This window comes from Aptenodytes patagonicus, chromosome 12 (assembly GCF_965638725.1).
Source record: "Aptenodytes patagonicus chromosome 12, bAptPat1.pri.cur, whole genome shotgun sequence".
NCBI classification, from domain to species: domain Eukaryota; kingdom Metazoa; phylum Chordata; class Aves; order Sphenisciformes; family Spheniscidae; genus Aptenodytes; species Aptenodytes patagonicus.
In genome coordinates this window covers 21003293-21027017 of record NC_134960.1, presented here as the reverse complement: position 1 = coordinate 21027017, position 23725 = coordinate 21003293, and the positions used below count along the sequence as shown (strand labels likewise).

At 50.2% G+C, this 23725-nt stretch overlaps 2 protein-coding genes across 2 annotated transcripts in view; one reads left to right on the top strand and one right to left on the bottom strand.

Annotated features, from left to right (window-relative positions):
- The window catches only part of DELE1 (DAP3 binding cell death enhancer 1), a 22917-nt gene extending 6539 nt beyond the window's left edge, over nt 1-16378 (top strand). The window contains exons 5-12 of the mRNA XM_076349689.1: nt 1360-1415; nt 3028-3121; nt 3840-3982; nt 4744-4902; nt 5809-5901; nt 9362-9518; nt 9773-10037; nt 13914-16378. Coding sequence (XP_076205804.1) covers nt 1360-1415; nt 3028-3121; nt 3840-3982; nt 4744-4902; nt 5809-5901; nt 9362-9518; nt 9773-10029 — 959 coding nt within the window. The 3' untranslated portion in view covers nt 10030-10037; nt 13914-16378. The remainder of the gene's footprint in view (nt 1-1359; nt 1416-3027; nt 3122-3839; nt 3983-4743; nt 4903-5808; nt 5902-9361; nt 9519-9772; nt 10038-13913) is intronic.
- PCDH12 (protocadherin 12) lies at nt 13926-23725 on the bottom strand. The gene is made up of 4 exons (XM_076350437.1): nt 20849-23725; nt 20231-20325; nt 18847-18998; nt 13926-14290 (listed from the first exon to the last, which is right to left on the bottom strand). The coding sequence occupies exons 1-4, from the start codon at nt 23723-23725 to the stop codon at nt 13926-13928; spliced, it is 3489 nt and encodes a 1162-aa protein (XP_076206552.1).

The window sequence follows — 23725 nt, the reverse complement described above, 5'->3', positions numbered from 1 at the left end:
GTGCCGGCACAAGTGCTTGTGTAGCCGTATAGTGCCAGGAATCAAGGAACTGGGCCCCCAGAAGGACTGATTTTTTTTTTTACTCATATTAGCTCCCTGCTCTGCAGCCACACAGCTTGAGAGGGAGACGGGGAGACACGGGGAAGGCACAGCTTCTTCTTGCGTTAGCAGCACTGGCTTGAAGTGATCCAGGCATCAGCACCTGGTGTCAGGTGCCCGGTGGGATCCAGCTGCTTATTGTGATTCAGGTTAAAAATAATTGGCCTCAGTCAGCCCTCCCCTGTTCATCCCCTTTGCTGGAGGTCACCATCCTCTTAGAGTAGCTGGTGTAAACGCCTGTGTAATCACTTCCAGCACAATTCTGTTAAGAGCAAGGTGGCTTAGCTTTTGCTGTAGATGTTTTCGTTAGATAATTCTGATTGAAACTGGTCAGATAGTGGCTGAACGTGTGGTTGTGCCAGCGTGTCTAAGAGGGCAGCGATGAGCGAGTGGGGCACATTGGGGTGATAACCTAAGCCTGCATACGATGCAGCTGGAATAGCATGTCTGATCAGCCCCTTGCAGAAGCAGAACTGTACCCTGGAAAGAAATTACCTGGAAAAGGAGCTAGGGAAGCAAGCACCTAAGTGTGAGATCTCGGTGTGATACAGTGAGAATAGGAGCACGGTTCTGATACATGCAAACTAGGCAGTTACGAATTCAAATAAGGAGGCAATTTTACCCTTCCTATGACACTGGTGAGAGGGTCCGCACTTCAATAACAATGTTGAAAATTCAGGAATAGTGGCAAAAAGTCATAAAATTAATCAACTCAGGCAGAAAAGTACTTCATTTGAAAGACATGAACAGCACAGTCTGTTTAGAATCACAGATGAGAATCAAGAGGGGTTGATTAGTCGTATCGGGACTTTCAAAAGGAGAATGGGCTTTTTAGTAAAGAGAAAAAAAGCCTAGAAGAGCCAGCGCCTGGGAGCAGAAACGAGATGTATTTTAATTTGAAATGAAGCGCAGAGGTTTAAAGCAGCGATTACAAGTTGCTGGAACAAACTTTCAGAAGAAGCGGGAGATCCTCTACCTTTTGGTGTCTTCAAATCAAGACTGGGGGCCTTTCTGGAGGAGGTGCATTAGCCAGCTGCAGATTACAGGACTGTATTCATGTGGCGCTTGGTTGCTTTTGATACAAAGGTCAGACTGATCCGTGTTCCTTCTGTTCTTAATGTCCCTGACTGGGTGGGCGATCGGTCCTCTAGGAAAGAGCTGTGGATTAGAGAGGATGGGAAGAGGAGGAAGAGGCGAAGATACAGCATTGCTTAACCCTGCTTTTTTTGTTCTTTTTTTTTTTTTTTTTTTTTAATGTAGGGGAGTTCCAAATCCCTGAGAGCTCCAGCTTGGAGCCAGTTCTCCGCAGTGCAAAGGTACACTTTCATTTTTCGCACCCTCCGTCTGCACCTGAGGCCCCTTCCCTACAGGAAGACATCTCAATGCAGCCCCAAGCACAGCCTGAGCAATCCACTCACACGCAAGACTGTTTTCTGCCCTGCACAGCTGGAGGCCAGGAGAAAGATGTGACATGCTGCCCTCTGCTTTAGCCAGAGCAAAGTTCCAGGAACTATAAACTGGCATCCCCATCCTTTAAGGTGTCTATGTAACAGGGGTGCTAGTAGAGAAGCACTGAAGGAAAATGGCAAAAAAAAAAACCCAAAACAAACAAAAAAAAACCCCACCCTATCCAGTAGCCCTAGTCTGTTCTTGTGTAATTTGCATTTTGATGCAATCTTTCACTAGGTGATTACATGCTGTTGCTATTTTGGTTTTTACCAGACAACCCATGACTGGAGAAGGTGGTGCCACTCCTAAAGCTGCAAGTCAGGGCTGGCTCTTGTCTGTTATAGAGAGGAAGACATTTTGGGCTTGAAGAGGGTGCATCAGCTTGAGAGTCACAAGGCCGTAAATTATATTATTGTTCTTGTTGTGATTAAACCTGCTAATTCCTTGCAATTCACAGTCTTAGGTGCAGATGATTCCCCATTTTAAAAATCAGTCAGCTGTGCAATTGCTCAAGGACAGTGTGAACAGAGTGGAGATAAATTCAGTATTTAACAGAGTGGGATCCTCTCTTAGACGTGAAGTGACCTCTGCTCCCCCACCAGAAAGGCGTTCACCTGGTCTGCCGAGGGGGTGAGCGTCGAGCTCCCCATCCTAGGAGGAACCACTTCTGCAGGGCCCATAGGGAGAGTCTCTAGCTCCTTCGTAGGTCGTGGGGCAGGTCTCAGGAGAGGAGAGGAGTCAGTCCATGTCTTGTCCTCTTGTGAGCAGCCCTGAGTGCTGGCTGAGCAGTAAGGCTGTTGGGCGGCAAGGGGCATTTTTGCTCCATGACTTCCCCGAGTGCGGAGGCATCTCGGCTCGCGTGCAGTGTGCACTGCTGCCGCTCGATGGCACTGAATTTGTACGCAAGCTTGGAAGCTAAAGCTGCAGGCCAGGCTAATCCCCCTCCCACCTCCCAGAGCTGTGGTACAGTAAAAAATACTGTTCATTACTGAGAAAGAAAAGATGTTGTCTCTGCTGTGCAGGATTTTATTAGGAGTGTGCAGTGTTCAGTAAGCTGACAGTGTGGGCTCAGCTTGAATTGTGTAAAGCATATACAAATATGTCAATGCATGTTTGGCAGAGACTGTGCTGTTGACATGATGCGGGAGAGTGAACGAGGGCTAACGTTACTTTTGAAGGGGGGAGTTATGAGTGGTATCGGGTATTTGCTAAATTCTGAAAGGTCTGATGATGTCCGAGAGGCTACACCAAGCTCCCTGGCCAGAGGGGAGGCGAGCAATGTCCATACAGCTTCCCTAACTAGATGGCTGTGTAGGACAGGGAGATTTTTTTTGTGGACACGTGACACCAGATTACATCACCCTCCTGATAACCAGAGTACAGTACAAATGTGTCTCACTGCTCGGTTTCCAAGAAAGAATCTCCTATAGGGTTTGTATGTTTTTGCTGTCTTAATAGCTTTCCTCTTTAACTCCTCAGGGTGACCCAGCTCAGCGAGGGCATTTGGAGGAAGCTGCTTTCCAATTGCAGCAGATTTTCCGGATTGACATTTCCATTGCATTGAATATCCTCGGTAATGTGGACTTGGATTTGTTTTCTCCTTAAACCACGCGTTTCTCTTTTTGGAGGACCTCCAAATTGTTGTAGGTCTTGTGTGAAGGCAGAGATAGCATATACCCAAGCTGAAGCCTCCTTTCAGCAATTTCAACTGTGCTTTGAGAGATTTATTGCCCTTTGTCCCATCCTGCCACCTGATTTATATCAGCATATTTAAATCCAGGCTCGGTTGAAGCCTGTACTGTTGTCCTGACATCTGTAGTTGGAAATTAAGCCATCTCTGTCTTTTTTGCTACACAAACTGTCATATCCTTGTATCCTTTTTCATTGTCTGAGATCTCAGTCTTCCTGGCAAGCTGAAAAAGCAATTGCAGAATTGCAACTCTAAGACGAGCTGAAGGAAGATGCAATGATCCAAGAAAAAAATCCCTGCCCTATATACACCACTAGTTGCAGCACTAAAAAATCGAGCCGCTTCTGTGCAAACCATACGTTGTGTTAGCCCCTGATCCTTCTTTGCAATGAGACTAGAAAAACCCCTAAAACGCAGTGTTGCCATTTTTCCTATGGAAACTTTGGTCCTGTGGAATGAGGGTTGGTGAGCCAGCCAGAAGTGGACCGGAGCACTTGGCATGCGCCGAGGAAGGCCCAGTAGCTGCGGGGGAGGTTGCTTCATTTGAGGCTGCATTCTGTCCATTTTCTTTTTCCCTGTTTTTACGTTGTGTTCTTCTCAGGGATTGAAAGTATGAGAGCGGGCCATTACAGGATAGCCTACACCTGCTTCAAACTGGCAGCAGATCGAGGCTACAGCAAAGCCCAGTTCAATGTGGGTCTGTGTTACGAACATGGCAGAGGCACGGAAAAAGACTTGGAAAAGGTATCCACGGCTTGTAGGGTTGTATAAGTGCGGCACAGACCAGGAGAGTGGTCTTTGTTGGGTGCACAGGCGCCTTTCTCCTTTTGCATGGGTGTGACAGTCTCTGAAGTCTCGTTAGAAAATGCTGGAAATAATATAAACTGTGGGTTTGCAGTGCTGCCTTCGGTGTCATAGATCCCCTCAGAGACGTGCTACTGAAATCCCCTTTCTCATAGCTTCTGAGGTCTTCTCATAGGTACACGGGCTGTGCCGCTAGCACCCAGGAGAGTACCAAGGAGAAACCTGTCATGTTACTGTATTTAAAACACTATTGCACATCCGAGGGCTTCTTTACATCTCGAGCCGTCCAGTTTGCATACCTTAACTACAGCCTGCCATCTAGTGCATGCTGGCCGTAGTCAGCATCTTCTGTAGCTGGAAAGATCTGCAGAGGCGGCTTGTTTGGAGTAATTGTGCAGATCCCCCTTGGCACAGAGTAAGCTTTGGTATTGTTGGCCCAGTGCCACCCCCTTCAACGTGGGGAGTTTTGACTAGAGAAGGCAGGGTGGTTAGAGGGCTCTCGTATAGTCGCAGTCCACTGTCTCACTTAAACAATCTCATGTTCTTCGGCGGGGAGGTGTGGGACAGCCGCTGGGGTAAGCGTGTGCAGCTTGTGATAGATCTAGACAGAGAGGTTAAGCTTGTCCTGGCCAGAGGGGAGTCATGTCATGTTTGAGGGCATGTATTACATGAATCACACAAGTGTGTTTCTCTCTTTCCAGGCAGCTTTTTATTACTACCAGGCGGCCAGCAGCTGTCACCCCATGGCACAGTACCGCTACGCTAGATACTTCTTATGCCACAGACCTGAAAATGAATGGGACAGGCATCAGAAGGCAGTGACTTTCCTGGAGCAAGCAGCAATGGCCGGGATTACAGAGGTTAGTGTCCACAGCGTGGGAGTTGATAGGAGAGAGCCAGCAGAGAACCCCGTCTAAAGGATTTGAACCACAAGACATCCTAGAAAGCAGCATCTGTGGGACTGGAAGCAAAATTCTTCCAACATATTTATACTCCTGACAGTGTATGGGAGACAGCGCTGCCTGCACATGGGAGGCAGCTAGGTACCCACTGTGTCAGCAGTGTTGGTTGTCTGTTTTGCTGTTGGGCTTTTTAATGTGGCTCTTAGATGAGACACCTGGCTTAGATGAGACCATTGGCTTAGGAAAACTGACCTACAGTTGAAAATGTAGCTCTGTGGTTTCGTCTCCTCTCAATTCCGAGAGTACAGGTCGCTTTGATGGAGGAACTTCCATGAGATGCTTGAAGTAAGAACAGATCCTCATATTGTATCTGTGACTTTTCAAGATGATTCATCCACATGGATCTGTGTACCCTGCCCTCCTTTCCCACTCTTTAGGAGATGCATTTAGGCATGTGCCATCTTGTGTTGTGAATGCCAGTCGTTCTGGCAGTGACTGTATCTCACGTAGCACGCTGTTCCAGGAAGTGCATCTGCTGTATCTTACAGACAGCTCACGAGTAGGAGCCGTTCTCTGGCTCTGACTTCCACAGTGCAGTTTGAAACGATATTCTGGGTCTTACGGTGTTAGTATGGTGATGTTACTGCATGTATAGTGGAGTTCTGTAGATCAAATGTCATTTTTCGTGTTTAGCATGTCAGACTGATTTTTTTCTAAGACAGGCTCTGCAGCAAGCAGGGTACTTTGCACACCCATCTTGCAGCAGTAACCCCGGCATTTGAACAACTTGCAAAATCAGTAAAAGAACTGGAATAATTAATGGAGAAAATCCTGGCTAATTTGTATCGTGTGGTTTTGTTGCAGGCACAGGCTTGTCTTGGAGTGTTCTACATGAGAGGACTGCAACCTAAGGAAAAGAGAGGTCTGAAGTACCTGCTGCTGGCAGCGAAGAACGGCGTAAGTAATCCCTTTGCAAGCTATGATTGTTCTCAGTTTGGGGTCATTGCAGGTTACAGGTGGCAGATATCAGGACTTCTTGGAAATGGGAGCGAGTGTCAGGATTTTACTGCACAGTCTGAAAGGATGGAGTCGAGCCTGGGTGCATCTTGGAGAGGAAACAGGCCCTGGGGCGCAGACTCTACAAAACATGAATATAGGAACAGCCCTATTGGGTTGGAGTAGTTCTTACAGCACCAGTGCTTATATTCATCTAGCATAATTTTACAGGTTTCCCATTATGGAGCGTCTACACCCTCTTCAGTCAAACTCTTTCACTACTGTATCATTTTGAGAACTTTGTTATGTCTGTCTCTAATCTGTTCTTCAAAATTGGCCCATTATTTCTTGCCTTCTATAGAGAGGATGAAAAGACTGTTTCTGTTTCTTTGCAGGGACCTTTAACGTACTTAAATACTTGAATCTCCATTCAGCCTTCCCCCGTTGTTGCAGTTTCTCTTCACGCGTCATGTTGTCTAGATCCCCAACCATTTTCTTGCTTGCTGTTGAACTCTCTCCAAGTGACACAGGCTTGCTTTTTTTTTTTTGAAGGGCAGTGCCACAATCTCTGCATAGCGCTGCTCCTGAACCCTTACCAGCACTTAGAGGAGTAGAACTATGACAACCCATGTCTTGCAGCCAGGTTTCTGCATCCCACAGTTCTGTTTCTTTACAGCACTGTGACATCGTTCACTCATTTTCAGCTTGCACTGCATTGTAATAGCTAGTTTTTTCTGAAGAACTTACTCATTTTAACTTCAGTTCTTACAGCTTTTGTGTAATGGAAAATAATTAATAGCTATTCCCTCTTCTTCTGGCTAATACTTCTGATTCTGTTGCCTTTTAGTATGTCCTTTCTGAGTCATTTCTTTTGCAGGCTGCAGAGCGCTAGTTTAGTTTGTCTCTCCATGTAGTTAAGCTGTTCCATTTTGCTTGTCAGTCTTCTCTCTATTTTTCTAATTCTCCTTTGACCATTTTCAGATGCTTGGACTAAAACTGGACACAGGATGGAGACATGCCAGGGATCTGACATAATGAGATCCTCTGCTTTGTTCTGTATTCCCTTCCAATAATTCCTAATATTGTTTGCCCTTTTGCCTGCCACTGAGCAGTGACTTGATGGTTTCAGGGAACTATCACAGTGACTCACAAATTTCTTTCTATAAGCACTACTTTGCATTTGTCAACGCTAAGTTTCCTCTGTGACTGTTGCCCACTCTTAGTCCTGAAGATCTTCTCTAATTAATTCTTTACAGTAAATTTGATCACTCTCAATGACACTACATCACTTGCAAACTTTACCACTTCAGTTGTCACCCACTTTCAAGAATCCAGACTCTGTCAGATCACTGGTGAGATTAGACCTGACTAGGCCCAGCAGCTCAGACATCACGTTCGTGATGGTTGATACAGTATTTAATTCCAAATCTGCTAAAGATCTCTCATAAGCTGCATCACTGACTCCCTTCTTCCAGCCTGATGTCAGATGCGTATGCTGCACGATATAACAATGAATTATCTCATTAAATAGTTGATTGTCATTTACTGAATGCCTAGTAAGCACTTAACAACAGAAAATCTAGCAGGTAACTGCAGGTCCCAGGGGTACCCCCCAGTATATCAGCGTTTTGCATGTTTTGGTCACAGCCATGACAGTTCTCAGAACTCAATCATCTTTCCCCATCTCTGCTTCCCAGTGGATGCTGGCTGCGGATGTACCATCAGCTCCCTGGGATGTGACCCCTCACATTCTGCTGGGAGAAGGACTCCACAAGTATGTTCTTTTCCCATTACCCTGGAGCATGAATTTACTTTCAGATGGTTAAAAGACTGCTGGACATGGGTGAAGCAAGGACGGCACCATTTAGCTACAACTCCAAAAAAGGGAAAACAGGCACAAAAAGTCATGTGTTCAGTGTTTCTCTCTCAGGTTGTTGCTCTGTGCTAGAGCCGAGGGGGGAACTTTGACAAATGTTCTTCCAAATAGTACAGTGCTTCAGAGAACTGCATTTTACTTTGGTTACCACTTTTTATCCTCCCTTATTTTATGTGTGCAACCATAGAATATAAAAAACATATTAAAGAGTGTTGTTGGAGAACTGAGTCTGACCTTCAGATTTCAAAGTGTATCGCAGTCACTTATGCCATGCTAATTTGGGGATCTCTTCTCCTTGTGGTCTTGTCTTCGAGATGTTCATCATATAAGAGACGGCTAGTGGAATACTTCATACTTATTTAACCCTGTCTCTTGTCACATCTGAAGTGCCAATCCTTCAACATGTTTATCTCATCTCTAAAGAAGTTTATTGCTGTCATAAACTGAGACTTGCAACATTTTGCAAAGCACCCACTCATTGAGTTCTTCGCTTTCCTCTACCAGCTACATCCCAGACAGCAACACTTGCAATATGTTAATAAAGCCATGAGAAAAGAAAACTTGCTACTTACTTCCTTTTTTTCCTTCTTTTCTTTTTTGCAAAGCCTTGTTTAGATCATGTTTCTGGCAGTCATACTCTTCAAGTTATGTTGCTGGCTTTTCTGCTGGAAAAGGTCTGTGTGACCACTAGCCCATTCCATCCTTTCAATGTCTTCGGGACCGTCGTCTTGGTTTTTTACTATCTGCGAGACCCTTTTCCTCCCATTGGACCTCAAAAATAAAAGTGCATGGCTGACACATAAACAGATCACAGGTTTGGATTTGGCTTCACTGACCCATCTGCAGTGACATCCTCTACTTTCTATTCATTCTCAGCAGTTACATATGTCTGAGTAGTTTAGGTGCTTTTTCTCTAGCACTTATTTGCTTGACTTCACTTCTGCTGCTTGAGATTTCTTCTGGAATATAATTAGGTGGGGCTGAGCAAGATAGCAGTGCGCTGTTGTGTTGAAGGCCTGATAGCCTGATGCTGCCAAGGGGAATCTTCCAACCCTCGGCAGCAAGTACCTCTCTGGCATTCGTTATGTTTTTACAAGACTTCTGCGTGAACTGTAGTAGGGCAGTCCAAAGGGCGTGCTCAGAGTTTGGGTGTGATCAGGATGTGGGTGCAGTCAAGGCTGCCCAAGTCCTCTTAGCTCTGACCCCTGAGACAATCAGGGTGCTCTGCGGAGACGGCTGTTCCGTTGTTCCCATGACACAGACCTGGACATTGAAGGGAAATTGGTGAATTTAATTGGAAAGGGATAGGAAGGAGCGGAATCAGAGGTAGCTGGTAAGAAATTCTGCTTCACTGTGTGCTCGGAGAAGGGACTAAATTGCTGAAGATATGGTCTGAGGGATAGAGGAATAAACTTTAAAGAAGGTGACCAAAGATAGAGCAGTAAACTTTAAAGAAGGTGTTAAAGACTCTCTGTTCTCCTTTTGTGTGCTGTTGTCACTTCTCCATCGTGTGGGGCTGATTGCTGTGCTTTCTCCTGTGGCTAGGATGCCCAAAGCAGGTATCACGTGGGCGTTTGCTATGAGAAGGGCCTTGGAGTGCAGCAGAACCTGGCAGAAGCGATTAGACACTACCGACAGTCAGCTGCTGCAGGGAACAGGAACTCCCGAGAGAGACTGCGAGTGTTAGAAGAGGAGGTGGAAGGTACCGCGGGCAGTGGGGGAAGAGGGTGTGCGGGACTGCATCGTGTAGTGACCCCATAAAAGCAGGGCCCATATTGCCAGAGGAGGGGTGGCACAGGGCCATGGCAAAAAGGAGTCCTTTTTACTGAAGGGAAGGGAGCACTTTTACTTTTCAGTTTTTCCACTTCTTGCCAGCTATTTCCAGTCGAGCTGAAGAGGAGAAGCTGTTCCCATAGTATGATGCATCATTAATATCTTGTTTTAATGTACTTTCAGATGTGCGAACAAAGCATCCATTCCCTTCCGGAATAAGAGCCTCTTCATCTAGCCCCTGTTTCTGGGCTATTGAGCGTGTGCCTGCAGGCCTCCACGCCACCCAGCCAAGACAATCTGCCCTAACCCTGCCCCATTCTTGGAGCGCAGACGGACTCCACATGATGACGCTTGGCAGTGCAGGATGGAGCCGTGCCCTCAGAAACAGGGCAACGCCGCTGGAGCTGCAGTGCTTGGAGCCCCACCACTGCTGTTACTAGAGCAGTCAGTAAGTGAAACAAGCAGGCAGAAGGGAAGGCAGCCCTTCTTAGTCTGCGTGGGGCTGGAAGCAGGCTAGCAGTGAGTGGAAAGAGAAAGCTTGCTGTTAGTGGGACAGGAGCCATTTTTAAATACCGGGGTTTTGAGAATAAACCTTGTGATATCTCCTATGCCACCATGTCGTCTGGCCCTCTACCTTCCAATACAAGGACCTTTCTTATGCTCCTACGTTTCTCTGTAGAGCTACGTATAGACTCCCACCATGCCACGGTGATATGATTTGGGGCTATAATTCCAGCAGCCCTCCACATCTTGCACACGGTCCCCCAGTGAGGTTTACAAGCCACCGTATGGTGATGTTGGCAGTTAACTCTGTGATGGGCCTGGCCTGCGCCCTCTCAGGCAATTTGATCTCATTTCAAGGCTAGCTGTTCCCACAGTGGTTCTGCTACCAGCACAATCTGGGCTTGTCTCTACATTGCCATTGTGGCAGTTTAATCTGCGTGCAAGCAAGAGAGCGCATTCTTATTATTAGGGCACAGGTTTTTGTGGGATATGGCTTACAGATCCACCTGTACTGGTGAAAGTAACGGCTGTCCTCAGCCATCCTGCGCCGTTGTCAGTGCCCTTCGGTCCCCAGTTATTATTCCTTCAGCTCTGGCAGTAAGCTGCTCTCAGGGGTACACCCCTTTGAGTCACGATGAGCAAGGTTTTCTTCAAAATTTACATTGTACATGTTTGCTAAGCACGCCAGCTCATTTTCACTGAAGTGGAAAAGGGATGCTCCCAACGGGCAGTAACCACTGTCAGGCAGACAGTGGCAAGCAGCTGGTATGATAATTTCTTCAACTGGGGCAGCTGAATCCGGAAAAAGACGTTTGTCCACACCAGTTTAAACTGGTTCAAGGGCATCTGTACAAACTGTCCAGCTTCCTGTAGCCATGGTGCTCTGGTGATTTGTGTAGATCAGGCTCTGAAAAACAAAGGCAGTGGCCCCATCCTGAACTTGCTGTGGTCTCCATTCAGCAAGGGAGGGGCACAGCCAGAGCTCAACACATCTGATTGTTCTTCTAGTCTGGTCTCTCTTTCTGCTCAGACCAAACTTTCTTAGACCATTTCCTTTATCAAGCAGGATACAATTAGCAGGAAATTCCTCGGGTGGATTTCCTATTCTGTGATAATCCACAGCGTGCTTACGCGGTGGTCAGGACAGGATGGGGGTAAGGGTTGGGGGGGTTGAAAGCAGTTTGCAGAATCAGGAAATTGAACCAAGAGAGGAATTTGTCTCCTTTTTTAGTCATCTTATTATAATGTATTTTTGTGTAAAGTTTGTCCTTTGACAGGCACATCAAAGTAACTTTCCAGAGGAGGATGTGAGGTGCTGTGTGTTTGTCCCCTGTGTGCGTTCCCAAGATGCAGAGGAATCCCGTAGGGCTGCATCTCCTCACAGTCACAGAAATGCCTCCCTCGTGGTTTGCACAGCTGCATCTCAGTTAGAATTTGGCTCACTGTCATTGTTTTGGTGCAACAGCCTGTTTTGTTTGTGAAACAAAACAGCAAGACATTTCTATTAGCAGCGCGGCAGTATTAGCAGGCTGGGGCAAACATCAGCGTAGTGGGGTCATCTGTAAAGCACGTTGGAGACTCCAAATACAACAGTGGATATTTTGGATATTAAAGAGTCTACCTGGGGAAATCTTACTCTGTTGCTTTTGCCATTTGGTCCCAAGAGCAGCAGAAAGGGGTAGCTTTCTCATTTACTCTGCTTTAAATTATCTGTATGATTGTCTGCTGCTGTGGCTTGTGTGTGTACATGCTAAAAGCAGGGCACTGCCACCTCTAGGTGCGTGGAAAAGGAACACAGGTAAGACACCCTTGAGGTGCTCCAGAATCATGTCTGCTGGGGCTTGCTGCCTGTTCTTTTTCAACTTAACAGTAAAATGAAAGCCAAAAATATCACCCAAAGACACCTGATGCGACAGCCCCACCATGAGCAAATTAGCTTTGGGGAAACCTGTGTTGTGAACTGCGGTATCTGTGGAGAAGTCCGTTCAGTATGTTTAACGTGACGATGGTGAAGGAAAGAAAGCAGTGTGTATAAAGCACTGCTGGCTCTCACTCTCATGGAGGGGAGGCTGGCAGCCTCTTCTCAGCCTCGCTTTTGTAGTCACTGAGCAAGCAATGACGTGCATTGCTAGCAGTGGAGGCAATGGCTTACCCTCATTCCCATAGCGTGGGCTATAGCCAGGGCCACGAAAATGATCAGGGGGATGGAACACCTCTCCTGTGATGAAAGGCTGAGAGAGTTGGGGTTGTTCAGCCTAGAGAAGAGAAGGCTTCGGGGAGACCTTATTGCAGCCCATCAGTACTTAAAGGGGGCTTATAAAAAAGATGGCGGCAAACTTTTTAGCAGGGCCTGTTGCAACAGGACAAGGGGGAATGGCTTTAAACTAAAAGAGGGTAGATTCAGACTAGATATAAGGAAGAAATTTTTTACGCTGAGGGTGGTGAAGCACTGGCCCAGGTTGCCCAGAGAGGTGGTGGATGCCCCATCCCTGGAAACATTCCAGGTCAGGTTGGACGGGGCTCTGAGCAACCTGATCTAGTTGAAGATGTCCCTGCCCACGGCAGGGAGTTGGACTAGATGACCTTTAGAGGTCCCTTCCAACCCAAACTATTCTATGATTCTATGACTCTCCTCTCACCTATGCAGCCGCTTTGCCAGCATGCCCCAAATTTGTTCTGGTGTTTTCTATCATAGTTGGAAGGCACAAACTATGGTACAGAAGAGTCCTATGTGTGCACGATCCAGAAGCGCTTACCTGCCATCCGTGCACTGCTGCCTAAGCCTACAAATGCACTCCAGATGCTTATGCCACTGTTGTCTTTCCATTCTCTGCAAGTGCACGTCCCCATGGTGCTCACACCTGTGAGCTTCTTCCTCTGTTACTAGTATCTGTATCTTAGTTTTCCTACCCATGCTATTATCCTAAAACTGTCTTATAGCTCACATACATACAGATCAAAGTGAAAACCTGTAATATGGTTGAAGCTTGTGACTGAATATTTCAAAACAGTGTTTTCACACTTCCCTTTTCCCAGGTTACCTTTGGCAGACTCCAGCCATCTGTTGTCTGCTTCTGGGCAAGGACTACGCTCCAAAATCCAATGGCCTCAAAAGGGAGCATGGAGAAGGGAATTGTGGGCACCTAGTGCAGCTATAGCAGAGATGCCAGAGCAGAAGTGCTGATTTTGGGGCATTTTACAAAATGCCAAGTTCACAGTGGTAGAACCACAAAAGCTGAAAGGATCAGTGGGAGATGACAGGCAGATCTCCCTTTCTGAGTTGCCATTTCAGGCTTTCTGCAGGCACGTCATTATGTCACCTATAGTGCACCTTGTTCCAGAGATGGTAGCGTTAGAAAAAAACAATTTTATTTAAATAAGAACTAAGATCCTGGAGCCCAACTCTGCAGCATGTTGCAGAGTCCATGACCGCAATATTTTATCGTCTGTGGTGCACAGTCTATAATGATGTAGATGTAGCTGACTGCGTTGTGCTTGTGGTTAACCTAACAACCCCTCCCCTCAATCGGCCCGCCCTGGGAGGAAAGGGCCCTCCTGCTGCTGGGTGACTCGAGCGTGATGGTAAGGTGAAAGATGAGGGTGGAAGAGGAGGAAAGGTAGGAAGGCAAGAACAGGCGGGTAGAAGGGAACTAAACAAGGTGAAGTCAGTCATGGAGAAATTCGATGGGGTGAGGCAAAGGAAGAAATGTGCCTGTCGTGATCAGTCTAGATGTGGATGATGCAATGACCCTGTTAAAGCACACGTGTGCACCCCAAATGCAGAAAGCGGCTCTGTCTGACTCTTATCTCCTTATCACAGCTGCCAAGCTGCCTACAGAACAGGAGCACTGTCTTCCAGTCCAAAGCTCTTCCCACGTGCCGACAGCTGCCGCAGAAGCCCCGAGCCTGTTTCATTGTGGACTTGGACCTTCTGGGACAAAATCATTTCAAAGAGGGTGCTCATTTCTGAAAGGAAAGTGCTGGCCAGTCTTGTCCCAGCAGCATTCGAGTCAGCCCCAGCACCTTTGCCGAAGGTCTCAAAGGTCCTTGGTTTCTCCTGCCTTGCAGCTTCCTCATCCTGAGGTGAATGCAGAGAGTCAGGGGAGAAGATGTTGTCCTTGTAACTACTGGTGAGCGGCAAGGAGAGCCGAGCCACCCATGCTGGGTCAGCAGCCGTCAGCCTCTTGAGGGCCAGCTCTGGAGGGAGTGAAAACAAGAACTGTTGGTGAGACGTGGAGTAGAGGAGACCACAGGAGAGAAGAGGGGAGGGGGGAAGAAAGGAAAAAAAAAAAAATCGCAAAATGAGGAGACTTCCTGAAATCAACTGTGAGAGGACTGATTGTAAACAGGTCTAGAGAGAAGCTACCAGCAGCATCATTTAAACCAGCAGCTTATAAAAACCAAACTAGAACTGCTTTAAAACTACTGGGGTTTTTGTTTCCTTTTTTTTAATATAATAACTGTTAGGATCACTTTGCTTTCTCATTTGTTGCAGCCTCAAGTGGCACTTCACTAAATTGTTAGCAAAGCCAGAGAAAGTGAGGGTTTAGGACTGGCTGAAGGGGAGACGACAATGGAACGCTTTCAAGGGGGAAGTATCGGACAGAAAGGAGGTCACTAGTGGACTTCCCGTAAGGGTCACTCTAGGGTGGGAATTTGTTGCTAAGCAGGCATATTGAGACTGAAAAGGAATGGGTTATTGTGAAAACAATAACAACAGAAGTAGAATGAAATTCTGGATTATAAAACGCACAGCTGGGTGGTTGAAGACTAGTAACAAAAAATTGAGCTATAAAGTAGTTGTTCATCAACTGGAAGCAGATGAGCAGTGGGAGCCTGGTGTGGGTGTTGGCTGCAGGCTCGTTAGTGTACCAGTAACGTGATTCTGCCCCGAATTGGGCAAATGGAATCGTACAATGTGCTGGTCAAGGTATTCCCTGTTGGCATGAGGACATATCCGTGGTATTGTTACTAGGTCTGGCAAGACCCGATTAGGAGTATTACATACAAATCTGATTATCCATCCGTAGGAAAGAGGATCTGAAATGACAGAAGTGCAGAGAAAACTATTGAGATTAAAACAGGAGTGAGTCCAGGCTTACGTGATGGAGACCCCAAAAGGTAGAGGTTGCTTAGCCTAAGGAAGCAAATGCTCACCGGGGATCTGACTGCAACCTGTCGTTATTTTGATGAGATAAGCACCGACAAAGGAAATCTTTATGCTTAAAATAGTGTTGGCAAAAGAAGAAGTGATTATAACTGTCCATGAATAAACATATACTGGAAATTAAAGGAAGGACCCCATAGCAGGGTGAGCCTGGAATAGCTTCCTCATCAGGCGGCAGAAAAGGAAACGGAGGTTCTTGTTTTTTAAGGTAGAGCTTTGCAGTTGGTAAACAAGATTCTGTGGTGTGGTGCACAGACGCTGCCTTCCAGCCCCGCATTGCTTCATTTCCAAAGGGTAACCGAGAACCACTGGGAGGTTCGAAGCGACCGCCAGCTTTGTGAAACACTTTGAGTCAGAGAGCAGCGAAACAAATAACTGGTGTCTGGTAACAAAACACGGCAATCCCAATCAGACGGCAAGGGCTGCTGTCATTGTAATAATTATGTGGCTCTGACTTACAAAGTGACCTCTGAAAGGAGGGTCCCCATTCTAATGCACTTACCGTGCCGCTTCCAGAAGATAATCAATACCCTGCCACGGCCTGGGACACGTGGTCCTCAGTCAGTGGCTCGTCAGTCACTGAGACAAGTCTCCTTCCTCAGCCAACTAATTAGTCCTTTTTCTCTGAAAAACAACTGTGTCCTGGGGTGGGATGGGGGTGAGGGCTGGGATTCAAACCCGGTAAGGAGAGAAGGGCAGATACATCACTTAGATTTTTGTTTCAGCTGAAGCCCCAAAATTCTCTTGTTGCTTGACTTCCAGGATTTCTTTCTGCAACCTCAGTATTTTCTTTCAGTCGCGGTGACTGTTCCTTAAGAGATCTCCCAAGCATGCTGAAGTCCCATGTTTTTGCTCTAAAACATCCACAGTTCTCTCCTCCTCAGTCTGCAAGAAGCCACTGCATTCCCTAAATATTTTGATGCTTCAGCTCTGGAGCAGGACACAACAGTAGTCTGCTCGCTGCAGGGAGAGCCAAGACTCAGTGGGCTGACAGGCCTGTGACCGTGAAACCTTATAATTAGGTACGTTTAATTTGACCGATAAGTCTTTACTGCCTTATTTTAATGGTGGTTTGGGAGCAGGGGTTGTTTTTATAATCAATAAAGTTGTATCTCTCATCTGCTGCTGCGAGCGCTCTGTTTCGCTGGTGGGGGATAGGTGTTAATAGGCGGTGCTGAGAGTTCAGCCTGCAGCTCGATGCTTACGGCATAAACAACCAGATAGCTGGCTGGGACAGATTACTCGCGCAGTTCCCCCCCGCCGCGAGCAGCACAAAGGCCCAGACAGCCTCAGCCAGCTGTTACGATACCCCTGAGCACAAGCAACGGCTTCCTTCCTCCCTCTCTCAGGATGCAAGTCCACTTCTCTGTTTGTGTTTGGGAGAGGAGGAAGGAGTCCAGCAGCTCCCGCCGTCTGTGCTCCGTTGCCTTTTTGGGAAGGTCTGGGCTCACGGTTAAGGTTGTTTTTCACCACTGAAACAGGGCAGCCTCTTTTGTCACGTCCAGCGCTACTGCAGGGGCAGGAAGCCACGCTGGCACAGCCTCAGCATGCACCGCTGGTGTTCACTGTGAAAGTCCAGTCATTTGGCAAAAGGGTTTTGGGTTTTTTTTTCTCTATCAAATCCAAGAAGCGTGGGAGATGGCGCTTCATGGATATGCCTTGCCATAGCACAGATTTTCTAGGGTGCTACCTGTCTGGGCAGGACTGGATCTGCTGAGCAGGCCCACCAGGCCCTTTACGGGGACCGGTGCGTGTCAGTACACCCATGGGATGGAGCTGGGCAGCCTCTTTGCTCCCTGCTCTCAGCTGCAGGACCTTTAAAATCCGAGGAAGCTTGCAGCTCTTGTTTCACTCAGCTTTTTCTTCATTTGCTCCTTACTAAAATAAAAGGGCAGGAAGGCAAACAGACAGAAGCAGCGTGGTTCTCTCTCTAAGCAAGAGCACAGAAAATGCCCAACTCTGGAATTAAAATGACTACAGCAGCAAACCTCAATGAGTTCCTCTTGCTGTGGAGGAGCGCAGAGGCTCCACAATGAAATTTCTGCTACAGGACGTGAGTCAGCCCAGCTCTTTCAAATTGAAATGCCAGTAGAAGAGATTTTTAGAACAAATCAATAAAAGGAACATGTAGAAAATGGCCCAGATGGTATTCACCCTGGAGTGCTAGAGGAACTCAGATATGAAATTGCTTGGTTTATTAACTGCTGTTCATTAACTACTGCTTCAAATGAATATGGTATCAGAGGAAGGGAAGGTAGAAATTGTGACATGAGTTTTTAAGCGCATGAAGGTGAATCTAGTGCAGGCAAATTCATAGAAATCTTTATATGCGAAACTCGGCAGATAGCCGAGTACCTGCTATTCAGACAAGAATTGACGTGACATTTGCAAGGCAGGGAATTGCGTTTTGCAAATTTGTTGGCGTCTTTGGAAGAGGTGGATGAAGAGTCCTGGTTGACAGAGGACACCTGAGCTTGCAGAAGAGCACCAGCCAGGCTCGCAGGGGACCTGAGCTGTCCCTGAATTACCAGCCAGGTTCTGTCGGGGACCAACGTCTGTTAAAAGCTGGGAAGCGAGGGTAGGAATAAATAACCTTCCCCGCAAAAGGAGGTCATTAGTGGAGTCCCAGAGTATCCGTTCAACATAGTGATAAATGACGTGGAGAAGTGGATGGCATTGGTGTTGACTGCACTAAAACACCCAGCGACATAAAAGCAGGGGGTTGCTGAAGGACCTAATAATGGAGTGCCGTGAGCAAAAAGTGGCTGGTGGATTTCTGTGTCACCAACTGTTGGATAATTGTCACGGGGAACGACACGTCATGTATTGATAGCTCTCCCACCACACAGAGGAGGGATTTGGGAGTCACCATCAACAGTCTGGTAACAGAGCTCAGCATGGAGCTTGGGCAGGAGAGGAACCAAGAACAAACCAGAAGATCTCCTTATACCACCAGCGCAGATGTACCCTAAACACTGCGCACAATTCTGGTCACCGCATCTCAATAAAGGTACACTAAAAGTAGTAACAGGTTGGTCACAGGAGACAAGACTGGACGAGTTCAGCCTGGTAGGAAATAGGTGCCTGATGGGGCTCAAGGGGTCTGTAACATCATGAGGGGCTCGACAAGGCCAATGCTTCACCTCTCTCACTCTGCACGGACTAGGAGACCACGAAATGAAGGGGCCCAGCTCAGCATGGGAGGCAGAGTGTTCACAGGGTGCATAGTTAAACTGGACTTCACCCCTACAGAGGCCAACCTCACAAATCATCTCAACAACAGACGACACATCTATGGGGGGAAAGATCTACCAAGAGTCGTTAAACATGAAAAAAATCCCATGTGAAGCTCAGTAAGTCCCTTTGCTGTAAACTGCCTGGTACCAACAGCATAGGATGGTCCCATACCTGCTGTCCCAAGCACCTGCCACTGTCAGAGCCACCCTAGGATATGAGATGCCCCCTGGCTTGCCACAGGCCAGCCAGTTTTAGCTTCTGAATGGGGTTAGTGTGTTATTTGAGGCAATCGCGCTGCTGGAGCCCCCCCACCAGCCCCAGCATGGTCCCAGTAGCGAGGCCACCTCACCTGCCTGCGGCTCCAGGAGGGTTTCCAGCTCCTCTCCCACCAGCTGCTGCACGGAGAGCTCAAACCCGCTCTCTGAATCACGGTCCTCCGCCTCACTCTCACCGTGCCCGCTGTCCTTTGTGCTCAGGCAGTCAGCATCCAGCCCCGCAGCCCTGCGAGGGGGCCAAGACACTCAAATAGCACTTCAACCCGCAGCACGATCCTGCCCCACCAATTACTTTAAAGGTGGTTGTCTTTATCCCCCATAAAATGACCCAGAGGTGGGGTGTGGGCATCCTCTCAGTCCATCGTTCACAGTACCGAAGGCATAATCATTTCAGTCCCCATCAATTAATGAGTTATGGGTTTGTTGTTTTGGTTTTTATAAAAAAAAAAAGCGCACTGGGATCAGGAGTGCCATGGACCCTCTGAAAACTGGGCCCCAACTGGGTGCTGGGCTACACATGGGGCTGCTCCACATTTCTTGCCTGAGAGGGTTTTTATCCATCTGCAAGGAGATCCTGAGCAAACAGGGAGCTGCTCGCTCTTCCCTGTGTATTTGGGGGAGCTGCCCATGTGCAGGACCAGGCGAGGAGCACCGCAGCCTAGCCCTGCCCCAGCAGCCCCAGAGTGGCTCTCCCTTCCTCTCCATCCTCAGCAGATGGAGACGATGATGAGAAAGGTGGAGAAAGCTGTGTCTGCCCATGGCCTGGGCGGGACAGGGGGGGACATGGCGAGGCAGCGATGAAGCCCTGGCGTCCTTGGGAGCATTGATCCAGAGATGTCAACACCAAAATTTAATGGTAATGCCATAAAATTTGTCTCTGGAAACATCTTCAGCACACAGCTGGGGTATCTCAGTCCTTCCCATCCCTGCTAGCAGGGTCTCTCCCTCGCTAGTCTCCTGGCCCAGGGACAGATGCCCTGAACTCACGTCAACAGCATCTCTAAGAAAGTACCCAGAGCCGTGAGAAAGCTCGTCCTTGTGCTGCTGCCTGCAAAGCTGGGACGCTCCGTGCTCATCAGTGCACCTTCCCATCGCACTTGAACGCATCGGTGTTCCCCCAGCAAGGACGGGCGGATGGTTCATGGCTGCGGGGGAGCTCAGGTGGGTATGGAAGGAGCTGCCAAAGGTGCCCCAGGAAGGAGGCAAAGAGCAGTCCTAGGAGGGGGCTGGATACCAACGGGGAGCCAGGACCAGAGGAGCACAGCCATCCCCTGAAGGGAGGACCTACCTCCCCAATCTCAGGTCAGCAAAACCGGGGACGAGGTTTTGCCTTGTGTGTCTGCTGCCCTGGTGTCTCCTGCCCTCGGAGACTCTTGGGGCCAGTGGGGCTGAAGCAGAGGCAGCAGAGACGCGGGGGAATGGGGCGTGGGGAAGGGAAGGGCTGAGAGCCAGCCTTACCTGCTGCCATTCTTGGCCGTGTACTTGTTTCCCCTGTGGTTTGTTTTGGGCTGGAACTGGCCCTGGTGCAGCAGGGAGAGCAGCTGGGAGATTTGCTGTAAGGCAGGAAAAGCCTATTGAGCCCCGGCGATCACCACTCAAGCTGCTTCCTGCCAGGACGTCCCCTCTGAACCCCCCGGCCTTTTTATAGCATTTCCTCCTCCTGCAGATGGTTCAGCATCCCCACGCGGGGGGGAAGAACAAGCAGCCGGGCAGCCCACCAGTGCTTCCCCTGTGCCATCTCTGCCTGCCGTTCCCTGCCCGCACGCTCCCCTGGAGAAGTGAGCATGGGGTTGTCCCCTTCCCTGTGTGACAGCCGTCCTCCACCCCAGCTCCCAGGGCATCCTGGTGGGCACGGGGAGGCCCTGCCCGTGGTGGGGCGGCCATTCATCCTACCCAGCCCCTACTGCTGGGGCATCTCTGCCCAGGGATGGGAGAAGAGACCGACCAAAGACCATCAGGTTGCACATTCCCACCACCCCAGGGTGTGCAAGACCTGGGCGAGGAAGGATTTGAGGGGGGGGGGGGGGGGGGGGGGGCGCTGTCCACACCTCCAGCAACACACGGGGCAGCTCCTACCTGCACTGGGGGCGACTCCATCGCGAACTCCCCGGTGGGGCTCTGCTCCGCCAGTGCCACCAGCGACAGCCGGACCAGGCTCCTGAGGATGTTCTGGTGGGGCTGGGGCTGCCCGGGTCCCCCAGCACCCACGGGCTGGTTGGGTGGCAGCGGGGGCTCTCCCACGGGCCCCTGTGGTGGCTTCACCAAGCTCTTGCAGTGCAGTGGTACATCTGGGGGACTCGCAGCCTCTTTTGCCGAATTTTTCGGTCTGTGGGGCTGGCAGGGCCGGCGCTGCAGGATGGGCAGGTTGAAGGTCCCCTGCTGCTCATCTGAGTCCTTTTGGGTCCTCTGATTTCTCAGGGTCCTGTAGAGAGTGGGGGTGAGGTGGAGGGGAGCCTGCGGGGAGCCCCCCGGCGCAGGGGTAGCTGTGCCGGGCAGATCCTCCTGGGAGGGACGGGGGGGCTCAGCCTCCTGGGGCCGGCCCCGGAGCAGCGGGACGAGGTGGATATCCGTCTTCTGGATCTGCCTGTGCGGCTTCTTGAGCTGCTGCTGCCTGCGGGCATCCTCTGCCTCCCTGCAGTTGTAGGCCATGCCATCCTTCTTCTCCTTCTTACGCAAAGACAGGGTTAAAGCCAAAAGGAGAAGGCACCCACCCAGGAGAGCGGCCAGGCAGATAACGGCCACCACGGATGGGCTCAGCCATCCGGGATCCTGGGCTGACATTTTGGAGAACGCCCCGTGATGCCGGAAAACTAAGCGGACCCGGGCCAGGGTGTGCAGGGGGATGTCCCCCCCATCGCTCACCCGAACCACCAGCTCCCGCTCGCTGCCGGCAAGGCTGCTGGCATTGCTGGCATTGAGGAAGACCTGCCCCAAGAGAGGGTCCAGGATGAAGAGCCCGACATCATCCCCACCCACCAGATCATACCGGAGAGCCCCATTAATGCCAGAGTCCACATCCCTGGCCGTGATGGTGAAGAGGAAGGGAACACTGGTGCACGACACGAGTGTTGCATTGGTCACCGCTGCAGTCCCTTGGGTGCTCCCGTTCCCAGGTACCACCCAGAAGCACCCCGTCTCCGCATTAACCAGGACGGAGAGCACGGCCGCGCCTCCCACCAGCACCGGTGTGGTGATGACAGGTGCATTGTCATTCTGGTCGAGCACAGCCAGCCTGACGGAGATGTTGGACGCCAGCTTGGGGTGACCACCATCCTCTGCGGTCACCAGGAACTCCAGGCTCCTCACCTGCTCGTAATCAAAAGCTCGGAGGGCAAAAACATCCCCAGTGGTGGGGTCGATTGAGACCAGACCCAAAGCAGAGGAGTCCGGGATGCTGTAGGTGATTTTCCCGTTGAAACCCAGGTCGGGGTCGGTGGCACGGACGGTGAGCAAGAAGGCAGGTGTTTCGCTGTTCTCAGCAACGGCAACCTCGTAGGTGGCCTTCTCGAAGGAGGGGGCGTTGTCGTTGACGTCGCTGATGCAGATAGTGAGGTGCTTCAGCACGGCCAAGGAGAGGTCACCCTGGTCCCGCACCACCAACGTCAGGTTGTACTCGGCACGCAGCTCCCTGTCCAGCGTGGCGTTGGTCATCAGCACGTAGCTGTGGCTGTTGGTCCTCTTCAGCCTGAAGTGCTCGTACCCTTGACTGAGGGAGCAATGCACTTGCCCGTTGCTTCCCGAATCAGGGTCGCTGGCCGTCACCAGAGCCACGAAGCTGTCTTTGGGGAGGGCTTCAGAGAGCACGGGCGCCCGCGCGGCCCAGGTGACATGGACATTGGGAGCGTTGTCGTTGACGTCCAGGACTTTGACCAGGATCTTGCAGTGCGCTGGGATGGGGTTGGCACCCAGGTCCCGGGCTTGCACGTCCAGCTCATAGGCGTGGGTTTCCTCGTAGTCCAGCGGGTGCTTCAGGATGACGCTGCCTGTGCGGGCATCGATGCCGAAAGCGCTCAGCACCTCCGGGGGCGCATGCTTGCTCAGGCTGTACTCGATCTCCCCGTTGGGGCCCTGGTCAGGGTCAGTGGCCGTGACCGTCACAAGGAGGGTCCCGGGCAGAGCATCCTCCCGAACCTCTACCGTCAAAGAGCTCTCTGCAAAGATGGGGCTGTTATCATTGGAGTCAAGGACGATGACTTTAATTAAAGCGGTACCTGATTTTGGTGGCTCCCCATGATCAGTGGCCGTCAGCACGAGGTCAAAGGAGGAGTGCAGCTCCCGGTCCACTTCTTTGACCACGACAAGCTCCGCGTGCCTCGTCCCATCGGAGCTGGAGATGACCTCCAGAGCAAAGTGCTCGCTGCGGGAGAGCGCGTAGGAGCAGCGGGCGTTGGGGCCGGCATCAGCATCCAGGGCTCGGTCCAGCGGGATCCTTGTCCGCAGGGATGCGCTCTCCGACATCTCCAGCTCCAGCTCAGGCGTGGGGAACCGTGGCGCATTGTCGTTGACGTCCAGCACTTGAACCTCCACGTGAATCAGGGCCAGGTTTCGGGCAGCCAGCACGTCGAAAGAGACCCAGCAGGGATCACTGTGCCGGCACAGCTGCTCCCTGTCCACCCGTCCGGCCGTGCTGAGCACCCCATCCCCGCTCCCCACGTGCAGCGGGAACCTCCCGGGGGTCTCCATCAGCTGGAAGGTATCTGCTGTTTCGCCGCTCTCACCCCCCTCGAAGTGCTCAGCCAGCGTCCCTATCACCGTTCCCAGCGGCACTTCTTCAAACACCCGGTACTGCACCGTGAACGTGGCCACCTCCTGGGCATCGGTGGAGAGGAAGAGGTACCACCACAAGGCTGGGAGATGGAGAGCGGAGCGGCTCAGCAGGAGCATGCTGCTGGCGAAGCCCACCACCCCGCTGTCCCAGCACGCTGCCGCGGGCTTGCCCGCCTGCCGCCGCAT

Coding starts and splice junctions, on each gene's coding strand:
- PCDH12 (XM_076350437.1), bottom strand. CDS start 23,725: ATGCGGCGGCAGGCGGGCAAGCCCGCGGCAGCGTGCTGGGACAGCGGG. Junction 18,999..20,230: donor ACGGCCAAGAATGGCAGCAG/GTAAGGCTGGCT, acceptor GCCCCCTCGCAG/GGCTGCGGGGCTGGATGCTG. Junction 14,291..18,846: donor CCTCCTGGAGCCGCAGGCAG/GTGAGGTGGCCT, acceptor CACTCCCTCCAG/AGCTGGCCCTCAAGAGGCTG.